This window comes from Pezoporus wallicus, unplaced genomic scaffold, assembly GCF_028554395.1.
Source record: "Pezoporus wallicus isolate ANWC-B61680 ecotype Strahan unplaced genomic scaffold, APGP_CSIRO_Pwel_v1 contig_9719, whole genome shotgun sequence".
In the NCBI taxonomy this organism is placed as follows: Eukaryota; Metazoa; Chordata; class Aves; order Psittaciformes; family Psittacidae; genus Pezoporus; species Pezoporus wallicus.
The window spans coordinates 483,466-495,535 of NW_026642910.1; the positions used below are offsets into that span (position 1 = coordinate 483,466).

The 12,070-nt window shown below is 52.2% G+C and overlaps 1 protein-coding gene across 2 annotated transcripts in view; it reads left to right on the forward strand.

Moving 5' to 3' along the window:
* Positions 1 to 12,070, forward strand: part of OPCML (opioid binding protein/cell adhesion molecule like) — a 330,385-nt gene that overhangs the window by 45,483 nt on the left and 272,832 nt on the right. Inside the window, exon 2 of one of the 2 annotated variants that reach the window (XM_057433183.1) lies at positions 6,395 to 6,586. In XM_057433183.1, the coding sequence (XP_057289166.1) occupies positions 6,526 to 6,586 (61 nt within the window). In that variant the 5' untranslated portion in view covers positions 6,395 to 6,525. Of the gene's footprint in view, positions 1 to 6,275; positions 6,587 to 12,070 lie in introns of those variants that run through there. The other variant, XM_057433182.1, reaches the window with a different exon arrangement.

The following is a 12,070-nucleotide window of genomic DNA, read 5'->3' on the forward strand; positions in this document are numbered from 1 at the left end:
TCCATCTTGCCTCTTGCTTTGAGCCACATCTAAAGCCTCTGCTGTGTATGTGCTGTACCCTGTATTTGCTGGCCTGCTGCCTGTCTCCCTGGTTGCACCCCCCCGTCTAACAGAGAGGATGCTATTTCCTCTCCACGAAGCTCAGCTCATATTCTTTAAGGTGCTTTGGGGTCATGGGATGAAAGGCTCCTTGCTGTTTTCTGCAATGAGGCAAAGTTGAGCTAAGAATAGATCTATAAACAAGACAGCAGGGAAAGTTTCCTAGCAGAGCCTCTGGGGACACTGAGAGTATGTCACTGCAGGCTCATTCGCAATGGAGACGTGGTCTATGGGGTGACCCCTCACTGGCTTTGCAATGGAAGGGGAATGGCTGCAGGCAAATCCCTTCATAACAGGTTGGTTTTGGTGCCAAGGAGAAGTGTTGGGGTTGGAGGCATCCCAGCCTAGCAAGAAGAGGCTCGCCGTGGTGGGTGATGCTGTGGGGAGCAGCTGGTTGGGCTTGGGAGTGGTGAAACCAAGGTCTTCACCCAGAACCACGTCTCTGTGGGTGCTGCGGAAGAGGACCAAGGGCTGAAGTGAGCTGGGTGTTCCGCCAGCATGTGAGATGCTCTGGCAGGAGGCACTACACTTGGATGCTACCCACACTCATGTAGAGAGGTATTTAGAGCTGTCAGTCTAGCGTGCTGTCTGTCTGTCCATCTGCCCACCCACCTAGGTGGCTATAAAAATCCAGGGTGTATTAAATGTCTGTGAGAGCCTGGACACCCTGAGACGAGGCTTCCTGTATCCCCACATCCAGGATGAGAAAGTTGGGATCAGAGTCCTGGATGTGCCGCTTGCTTCCCGTTTCTGGATTAATCCCCAGAAAATCCCAAAGCGGGAATCTTGCAGAAAACAGACTTTCTCATCCTTTGTCTTTGCTGACTTTGTCCTCTCTGTCATCTTGGCAGCTTTCTGCTTGCTGTCGTGTTTGGCTTTAATCTGAAGCCCTCTGTTCTTACCTGAGCTACAGAGGAAAAGCCACTGAACTCGATGCAAAATGAAAGGAAGTGAAGCTTAAACCCCCTGTTTTCTTTTGCTCTCATTCTTTAAAAGAGGGAAAAAAAAGCCAGAGAAAACCCAGGGAGCAGTGCCTGAATTATCCTTGAACCATCAGCTCCTGCGTCTGGATCAGGATGCATCGTTTCTGCCCTGTTTTCTTTTCATTCCCCCTAACATTCAGTCATTTTGATCAAAGCCAGGCAAGCAAAACTCAATCCATCAATGGGAGAAGGGAATTCTGCCCTGGCTCTGGTGAGTGCGTGTTGGGAGCTGATGGAATGGGGGGGACCGGAGCGGTGGGGCGTGTAGAGATGGGATGTGGTGCAGAAGCAGCTTGATGTCTGTGAGGAGGTGTTTTGTACACCATGGCAATGCATAATGGCTATGAGCAAAGGTATCTTCTGTTTCTTTGCTCTATGGAGTGGGCCCATCCACCTTGTGGCTATAGAGGGGAGGAAACTCCATCACTGGCTCTTCCCATGAGGATTTCTTCCAGGAGATGGGGTGTTCTGTGTGGCTGGGAGCAAACTCAAGGGCAACAGGCGCAGGTTAAGGTACAAGGAATTCTCTTTAAATGGAAGAAACAGCTTTTCTTATGCTATTGGGATAGGTTGCCCAGGGGTGCTGTGGGGTTCCTGGCCTCACAGTGCTGCCTTCACTGCTGGAGGTACCCCATCTAGCACGTAGCTGGTAATGATTCCTGATGGGAATTAGTACCCTGTCCATCTGGGCCTGTTCTGCCATCTAACAAGAGGAGCTAAGTGCACTTAACAACACACCAGCTCTTGTTCAGGCCCCTTCTTCCCAAGCCAGAATCAATAGCAGGTCTCTCCAGCTTTTAGAGACTTAGATCCCACCTTTTCATGTCTCTCTCACTCGTTTTTCCCAAGCAGCATGTGCTTGATTTCTCTGTCTTTTTCACGCTGGGGATATTTTCCCCTTCTCCCTTTCATCTGCACCCACTTGGCGTTTACCCAGCCAGGGCTGCAGCTTGCACACCAGATAAGAAACCCCACCATGACCGGGTTCCCAATCCCGGTCTCCATCTCCCTCCTGGTTCCGAGCTCTCTTTATCTTCAAAGGGCTTTGCAAAGAGTAATTAATCCTTCCAGCACCCTGCTGCTGTAGGTGAGGGGGAGCTGTTTGCCATCACCTTGTCATGCCAGTCCTCTCCTGTGCCATGACATGGCTTTATCCCTCTGTGACATCCCTTGTTTGGAGGAGCAGGATGCGCTCCCCCAGGCAGGGCTAAGCAGGATGCTTGGGGTCTGTGTCACAATGGTGGCTGGACACCTGGGTGAAAGGAGGGTGCCTGCGGGTTAATACACACCTCAAAATGCAGGAGAGGAGCCAGCTCCAGCCTGCTTCTCCCATTGCTTTTCCTGCTCATTCAGTCGCCTTGCCCGGTTTGCCTTCACCACGGAGCTGGCTGTGTGCTGCTTCCCCAGCCTGGGGTAACTCACCCTGTTTGCCCTTGGGAAGGGATGGAGAAGCACTTGGAGGGAGGGATACATGTATACGGGAAGGGATGTAGCTCCTACAGTCTCCAAGCTGATCTTTGTGCTGTGCAGGGAGTTGGGGGTGACTAAAAGTGATGGGTAAAGCCGGGGCGCAGTGGGGAGGCAGCTCAGGCTGCTCTCCCCTTTATCTTCTGTGTATCCCTGTAGTAGCTCTGCGTTCAGAGGGGAGGGGGGAATAAAAGAGACTTCCCCCCCCCCTTTCTCCTTACACGAAATGCAAATCAATAGATGTTGTATTCACATTCTAACAAGATGTCAAGGAGAAAAGGGTAGCCTTTCATTCAAGCAGGCGCGCACACACACACACACAGAGGAAGGGGGGCCGGAGGGGACAGGAAGGAGGCGGGCAGGAGAGGGGAAAGCCCATAAGGATGCTGGTTTTGGGATACTTCCTCTTCTCCTCCTTCGTGTGCATCCTTTCCTCCCTGCCCCAGGAGCTCAGCACAGCAGGAGGAGAGCAGAGACCCGGTAATAGGAGCACTTGGCAAAGCAGCAGCCCGTTGGAGAGGTGCAGGGGAGTTGGGAATCATTTGGAGCTGGATGGGAAGGGGAATCCCTGCGTGGATGGGATTGGGGAGGAGCAGGAAGTGCGAACGCGGTGCTCCCCGCGTTTGGGATGCGCTGCACCCCTCTTTTTCTTAAGGAAAGCATAAGGGAATATCGCTATGGAAAACTCAGGTTCTTTACCCTGGAGGCAGGTCGCAGATGTGAACATGCATTGAGACAGTTTGGGATTAAAAAAAGCCTCTCTGAAAACACAGATAAAAATCGTGTTGAAATGTGCCCAGGGACCATAATGTCACCTCCCAGACCGGCTGCTGCCTGTCAAGGTTGTATCTGCGTTTTAGATTCTCTGCTTGATACCAAAAATGCCCCCAACAGCCCTAAATACCCCAGGAAAGCTCCACCAGCTCAATGCATATTTATAGATCTGGGGTTTGGGCAATCTGGGGGCTAGAATGTGTGTTGGATTTGGGTTATGGCCATTGCCAGGTGGGAACTGAAAGGTACGTGGGAGAATTAAGGAATTAAGGTTTTGGTTTCAGGTTTGCCCAAATAGAGCTTTTCTAACCTCTTTCTTCTGAGCCCATCAAACATCTCAGTTAATAAGAAATGATTCCTTAAGGATAACAATATTCCTTTTTGCCTTGGGTGGATTTAGAGCTTCCTGGGGTGGGTTTCGGAGCACAAGCTGTAGTGGATGGTTCAGCTGAGTCCCCTCCAGGGACAGATATCCCTGTCTTGGGCTGCTCATGCAGGCTGCAGCCCTAGGATATCCCAAATGCCTCCTTGCAGCTGGTTTCCCAAAGCACTTGTGAAGCAAAGGATGAGTTTGCTTCTTGTTGGTTGGTTTGGTATCAATTACAAGGAAATTCAGACCAGGAATCTAGCCTTCCTCATAGAATCAACCAGGTTGGAAAAGATCTTGGAGATCAAGGTGAACCTTTATCCCAAGTCCAACCCTGTCCTCATCTGGAGCGAAGCGATGCTTTGGCTTTTTCAGAGGTCAAAGTTATTGTGAACACTGTAAATTTACTCCTATTAAAAGAAAACCCTCCCTGGGCATGTTTCCTCCCTAAAGCTTCAGGAGGTGGGATGCTTTCAGCAGGATAATGTGGGAATATGGCTGAGTTAAAAGCTCTGAAAAACTTGTGGCTTATCCATGCAGGGGAGCAAATGAATAAAGATTAATGGCTAAAAGCCAGGGAACGTTTGTCCTTGTGGCTCCCATCCCTCTCCTGTTAAAAGAACCCCCTTGAGAGCAGGATGGATATAGCTTTGTGCATGGAAAATGTCATTCCAGCTCCTTGGTGCTGCCTTTTACGGCGTTAATGTGAGATAAGAAGTGTGTGGAAAGGGATGTTCTTGCCATGTCTGAGTAGTCTGCACCCAACTGCAACAAGTGGTGAGAGAAACCTGGTGAAGAAGAACAACAGGGGAGGAGATGCTGGGTTTTGGGGCTGGGTTTGGATGAGAGGAGTTTGGAGAGGCTGAATCCTGTGTTCAGCTCTGCGACCCTCACTACAAGACAGACATTGAGGTGCTGGGCTCTTTTCCATCCTGGTTGATCCCGTGTTTCCACGCGTGCAAGTGGGTGTTTGTGGCAGCATCCTCCATCCAGGAATCGCGCCTGGATGTGAAGTGCCTCTTTTCCAGGCACTCCCTGCGATGATGAGTTAATGCAAAAAGGAATCTTGAGGGAGGGGAAGGTCCAGGGGGGGACTGGGGGTAGTGAGAGGATGCCCGGGCTGATGAGCACTAAGGCAAAGAGCAGGATGAAACCCTGGGATGGGAGATGAGGGATGAAGGAGTTTGTGGCCGCAGGAGCCTAAAAGCTTTGGTGGGTTAACAGCTGGGAGTCCAAAGTATTGGCCTGAAAGTATTCTTGGAACACAAAAGAAAGGACTTTTATCCCTGATTTAGTGGGGAAAGAGAGAGTTTGGAGCAAAATGAAGCATTTGAGTTTGTCTTGAAGCATTAAAAAACCACTTCTGATTTATTTTTAACAAAGCTGCAGTGAATGCAAAATAAGAAATGTCTTTTTTTTTTATTTAGAAAACATCAAAAATAAGTGCTGTTTCCTTTGGAAACTTCTTCTTTGCAACCCTTGTTCTTGTGGCACTGCAGCAAACTGAAGCTCTTGCTGGAGAATGCTGTGATTTTGGGGGTGGCTGTGGGAAGGGGAGACGTGGCAGAGAGGTGGGAAGCAGCGTCTGATGCTCTGTGGGGGGATGCTTGGGGCTTGGGAACGTGACAAAGGGGGAAAGCCGGGATTTGAGGGGAACTGTGACAGCCTGGAAAGGGAGGGTTGCATTACAGAGCCTGAGGAAGAACTACTTGGCCTTGGGAATGGGATGGTATCAGGCAGGGGGTCTGCAGGAGCAAGTGCTCAGCATCCTTTTGGGCTTAGTGAGCCTGCTGAAGGGAATCAAATCCAGCTCTGGTTGAGATGTACAGAGAAGATGCTGCTTGGTTTCAGAGATTTGGTGTGAAAACCACCCACTCTTGCTAAAACCCTTCCATCGCTCCCTGCTTTGCCTCTCTTGGCAGTAGGCAAAGCTGCTGATTGCTTCTGGGGAGGAGAGCAGAGCCCACAGAGGGGCAGGGGTGAGCCAGGGAGCTGTAGCTGCCCCATCAGCCAGCTTCAGGCTGGCGACAAAAGATTTCCAAGTCCCTTCATCCCTGGTACCTGCTGCCTCCATCCCTGATACCTGCTGCCTCCATCCCTGGTACCTGATGCCTCCATCCCTGGTACCTGCTGCCTCCATCCCTGATACCTGCTGCCTCCATCCCTGGTACCTGCTGCCTATGATCCCTGATGCCTGCTCCCTCCATCCCTGGTACCTGCTGCCTCCATCCCTGGTACCTGTTCCCTCCATCCCTGGTACCTCTTCCCTCCATCCCTGGGTACCTACTCCCTCCATCCCTGGTACCTCCTCCCTCCATCCCCTGGTACCTGTTTCCTCCATCCCCAGGTACCTCCTCCCTCCATCCCCAGGTACCTGCTCCCTCCATCCCTGGGTACCAGCTCCCTCCATCCCTGGTACCTGCTCCCTCCATCCCATGTACCACTGGGAGGGATGCTCAGGGGGTAGATGCCTACATTTAACTCCCTGGTTGCAGAGTGAGCCCTGCAGAAGAGCAAGTGAGCGTGTGTCACTCAGCATCTTGAACCAATGGGTGCCTGGTAGGAGGTCTGCTTCCCCCAGTGCACGCACGGAGCCTGGTGCTCCTTCTGCTAGTTGTGTGTGTGTGTGTGTGTGTGTGTGTGTGTGTGTGTGCAAGGAAAAATCCAAGCCACTGACTGCCTGCTCCCGTCTGCCTCTCTCCAGCTCACTAACTCAGTCTCCCTCCCTCTGCAAACATTGGATTTAAACCTGCTCAGAATTCAGCGCAGACGAAAGCAGCAGCGGCAGCCGCAAGCAGCAAGCAAATCACCCTCTATCCTAACCGCAGCTCCAAGATGTACCATCCTGCCTGCTGGATCGTCTTCACGGCCACAACTGCCCTCCTCTTCATCCCAGGTAGTGCATAAAGCTTTGTCTCCAGGGGATGGGAAGGTTTCGGCTCACAGGGTGGGAACACAGAGCGCGTGGGGGACCCGGACTTCATGCCCATTGCGCACGATCGCACACATGCAGGCAGGCAGCGAGTTGCTCTGCAGAGGGGGAATTGCCAAGTGCTTTCAGGGAGTGGGGCTCGTGCCTCTGCCCCATGGCAGGGCTGTCTCTAGAGGCAGGCACCCGAGTGGTGCTGGCATCTGCAGTGGGGGCTGGCTGGGATCTGGCAGCCCCCCATGAGCATCATCCATCCATCCCCTCGGGCAACCTCCTGTTGTAAATGATGGGCTCAGGGAGCTTTTCCCCCTTCAAAGTTGTGCCCCTCCTATGCCTTCCCTCTTGCTGTGCTATTCCCTGCGCTCCCCCTCATCCCTGCTTCCGAACTCGAGTGCCTGCCCCTCGCTCCCTTTGCCAAGTGAAAATGAACCCCCCAATCTGGTACTGGAGGGGGGACCGCGTTGGGCTGCGGCGAAGGTGCTGCAACCTCCGTGAGCTGCAGGTTGCTCCCGAAACGGGCTTCAGCCTCATCCCCATGGCAGGAGGGGGGGATGCTGAGGTTGGTGGGGCAGCAAGCACAGCCCTGTGCTGCATCCATGGGGAAGAAGTGAGTGATGGGGGTGGACCACAGAGCTGAAAAGTCTCTGGCATTTTTTGGCTGCTGCTGATGATGTGTGCACTTTTAGCAGCTGAAAAGATTCCGGAGCAGGCAGATGGAGTCTGGGTGTTGAAGCTCAGAGCAGATTTTAATCCAATGTAGGGGATTTTTGTGACTGTCAGCGGGAATTCTGTTGGGCTCGGGAGGGCATGGCTGTAATTCCAACAGCTTTCCATGGTCTGGTTACAGCGCTCTGCTGGGCAGGGCTGGCGTGTGTGGGAAGAGGATGAGGTTGGTGCAGGAGAGGTTAGCTGTGTTAGCTGGCTCTTTCCACAGATGTGATGAGCATGAGGGGACTCGGGCTAAATCTTGCTTGTGGAGCCTCATGCCATGGGATCACCCACATCCCATGGCAGCAAAGAGCCCTGGAATGGGGCTGGGTACCACTGATGCCCTGTGGGATACGATGTGAGTTATCCTGGGGTACGTTGGCTGGTTAAGGACCACCACAACAGTGCCTCCAGCAGTGCCTTCAACCAAAATGGTGCATGTCTGGTTGAGCACGTGAGTACCGTAAGGATGATGGGGCTGTGTGAGCGCCCTGACGTTACCCAATGCAAGGGGGTTTATTGGGAATGTTATCGTGAGCTTCACCAAAGCTGTGCTGAGCAGTGTTGGCTCCGTCACCCTCTTGCTAGATGAGGTTCCTCTGGGTTGAGATTGCAAAGAACTGGATGCAAGGGTGAATGAGAGGACGTGTGACACTCGCTGTGTTGTCATCAGGATGTCCTTAAGCTGCTGGAGCTGGCAGCGACGTGGCACGGAGCATTTGTGGGTTGCTGGTGCCCGGCTGCAGTTCCCTTGGGATGTGGCTGGGCTAGCTCTGACATCCGTGCGTGCCAGAGATGGAAAAGGTCCATGTGTTTAAGCCCCCAGTAACTTGGGAGAGGTTTCTTGATCCATGCTTAAGCAGTTGTAGCTTTCCCCTCTTATTTCTATTAAGCAGCAATATCTGCTTTGGCTTTTGAATGTCCCCTGAGCCAAACCAGCCCAGGACTTTGCCCAGCTGGGCTCAGCCTTTAATCCACCAAGCTGAAAGCTGCTGCCTGCATTAGAGGAAGGGAGATATTCCAGCGTGCTGAAGGCTGCTGGGTGCTTTGCCTTCCTGCTCCCACACCAACCCTGTTCTGCCTTAAAGGATGGGATTTGACCATCTCCTGTGCCCTTATTTTGGCTTGCAGAGGAGGGATGTTTTCTCTCCCTGTCGCATCTGGCCACAGCACTGATTTTGCTCGGGGTTTCACTCTTGAGTCACATTGGCAAAGTCTCTCTGGCTGGGAGCTGGTGCAGAGGGAATTTGGCTGGTCCCTGCCAACCCTCTGATCCTGCACCTTCCCAGAATGGTGGGGTTTTCTGGGAGCTGTTTATTAGTTGCAAGCGTATTCCCATGCGTTTGATGCAGGTGATGCTCCCCTGGGATACACAGAGGCTGTTTGTGAAGCCTGAACTCTTCCCCTCTCCATTTTTATCCAAATCCTGCAGGATTTTCACAGGGGGTTAGAGTGAGAAGGGAACCTGCTTTTAGGAGGTGTAATTAGAGTGAAGGGAAACATCACAACTTGAAGGCTCCTGCAGAAAATAGCATCACAAAGTTATTATTAGCTGTAATAGCTTATTTGCCAGGTTTTATCCTTCTTTCTCTTGCTCCCACCTCTGTTCTTCCCCCCCTCCCTTTTACTTTTGTTAGGAAAGATGCATTTTCCCCATCGGGGCTCGTGTCATCTCATTACCAAATTACTCCTGTGGAATCTAAAGACACGATAGGTTAATGCAATAATGAAACCCTGACCCTTCTGGGTCAGAGGCAGTGTCTTACTCTGCAGCTTTTTCTTCCTTTGCAAGACAAGTTTGCATGGAAAAGGATTTTGAAGGCTTTTAATGCTGTTGTCATCTGGTGCCTTGGGGGAGGCGGGTTCCTGGACATCACTTGCTCTCTGAGGTGGGTTTTTCCTGGTGGGAAGGATGCTGAGGGGTTTTAGCAAGCCCAGCGCTGCAGGATGCGGACGTGGGATGGGGAATTGAGTTGTCAAGCTGTTGGGAAATGCTTTGAACTGCTGGGCATTTTGAGTGCTGCTGGTTTGGGATGTACCAGGGTGGGCTGTGATGCACTTGGAGAATGAATTTTGGGGTGGGAGGGAGTCTCTTAGGCTAATGTGCGGTTGTGGTGTGACATGATGGCTCTACAGGTGGCAAAAATCAATGCACATCAGCTTCCTCAGACATTTAGATTGCTGCCTTGGGGAAATGACTTGTCATGGCAGCAGCTCCTTTCTCTTAGGCTGAGATAGATGGTCCCAGTTTTCACTGCTCCTGGGCATATGGGTCAAGGTAGAGCTCTGTAGAGTTACCCCAGTGCTCTTCCATTGCCTCTTGCACATGGGACTTGCTTTCTGCATCCCCCAGAGACTGGCTTTGCAACCCCTTCTTTATCCTCGCCTGGGCAGCCTGGCTTTAGTGATGGTTGTAAGTCCAGTCTGAAGGTAAGAAACAGCTATTGCAGGACTTAAAACCCCTCATCCTGCTGCAGGAGCACAGTTCTCCTGCTGCCACCACTGCCTGTGACATGGCCGTTGCCTCTCTAAGGGAGGTAATGTCGGCCTGGCAGAGGAAGGCTGCTAATCCCTGCGACCAAGCCCAAGAATGAGTACCTGGAGCCCATTAGTTCTGCTTTAGTGTCATTTCAATATGAGCAAGAGGGATTTAAAGGGGTTTTCTGTGCTCTTCCAAAGGCTGGGGATGGTAGTGGGTAAGATGCTGCAGCCACAGATCCTCCATCAGTCAGAGATGCTGGGGGAGAGGTCCCAGCAGGATGGGGAGCTGCCTGGGAATCTGCTTGGTCTTCCTCTGCCTACTTCTTGGAGTGTGGTTTCCCTTTTGGAGGTTGATTCCTTCATCCCTGGGGGAGGGAAGAAGCTGATGCTGGCTGTTTAGAAGGGGGCTTTATTTCTGCTGGGGAGAAGCAGCACTTGCTCTCATTTCCAGATGATGCAGGGAGGGAATGGGACAGGAGAACGGGCACGCACAGCTTTTGCTCCATGCAAATCCTAAGTTTTCCCTCCCAGGATACCCAGGAGAATCCTTTTGCTGCAGTCAGGTGGGGATAGAGAAAACCTGCTAAGTTCTTTGTAACCCTGTGGACATCCTGGGCTTTGCAGCCTCATCCTTTTACCCTTCCCAATTAGGCAAAGCCGGACACTGGTCCCCGTCCCTTTTTGCCTTGTGCTCCGAGCATCCCCTGTGATGCTCCCAGCTGCTGGTACGCGCAGGATGGGGAATGATCTCGGCTGTCACACTTCTTCTTTGTTTAAACTTAAAACTAATAACAGCTCTGCTGCGAATCTCCGCGCCTCCCAGTCATCTCTCCCAAATCCCTAATGAAGGCATGGTACTTATAATTACCAGTGCTGCAACAGCACAGAGGTGGCTTTGACACTTGCTGCTCAGTGGGTGGGTTTTTCCAGGGAACTCCTCTTCGTTTCATGCTTAGAGGAAAGAAACACTTTCTTGCCTGCTGCTTCAAAGCTCTGGGGCTGTATTATCACCCTCAAAGGGTGACCAAGCAAGGTGGCTTGCTAGGGATAAAGAAGCCGGAATGGCATGGGATGCATTGCCTTTGTGAGCTGATGGTACCAGAGCCTGGTGGGGTCCAGCTGAGTAGGACCTCAGAGCTGGTGGCTCTTCCTCTAGTCCTGGCTTAGGCTTAGAGAGCATGGGGTGGTTTGGGGCATTGATTTGAGCCGTATGGAGGCTGTGGGCTGCTGGCAGGGCCAGAGAAGAGTGTTTTGCAAAGGAGGTGTCAGTTCATCTGAAACAGGGCCATTGCTCCTCATCCTGTCCTTGGGGCACCATTGAAGAGTCTGGCAGCATCCTCCTGGCACCCACCTTTGAGATCTTGTGTGCTGGAGCTGCCTCCATGGGCTGAGCTTCCCAGATGGACACAGCCTTGGGTGAGCTGCAGAAACCCATCGGTGCATCTGTGTCGAGAGCAAGCCTCCTTGGGAGGCTTTGGGGAAGTTGGCCCCTTTGCCTGTGCAGCAGGGTCATGTGCAATCCGAAAACGTGTGAGATGAGGCAGGGAAGGGGGAAAAGGGTTATTTTTGGATTTCCTTTTCTGTGGATTCAGCGCTAGGGAAAAGTGCTGGATTGACAGCTCTGGAGGCTGAAGTGGGCTGTGAAGTGCAGGGAAAGGGTAGCCCAGCAACCTTTCCCTTCAAGTGAGCTCCATGCTTTGGGATGGGATGCTGCCAATGGACAGCACAACCATGGGGGGTGTCCATTGTGTTGACCAGAACTGTGCACAGGTGGGGTTTTATGCATGGGATACAAGCCTCCCAGAGGGCAGCTGGGGTTACCTGTGCTTGATAATGGCTTCATCCTTTATGAATGCAGTGTTCAAGGCCAGGTTGGAAGGGGCTTGGAGCAACCTGGTCTAGTGTGAGGTGTCCCTGTCCACTGCAGAGGGGTGGAACCGGATGAGCTTCAGGCCCTTTCCAAACCAAACCATTTATGATTCCGTGATCCTTTATGCCTCACCCCATAGTCATGGCTTCTTGTTGTATGAGGACCAGCTGAAGCTGTAGCAGGAGGGCTTGGGCTTCCTTCTGGTGCAGCAGGACCATTGCTGTTCCCACTAACTAAATAGCCCAGGCACATTTCTCCCCATGCTCCTTGCAGAACATGGAAGAAGAGGTCTTCACATGGGGCTTTGATCCATTAGAGCAGCTTCACACTGGTGAGACAGGGGAGAACCAGGCTTGCTTCACCCCACAATGTGCTCTCCAAACATCCCTCTG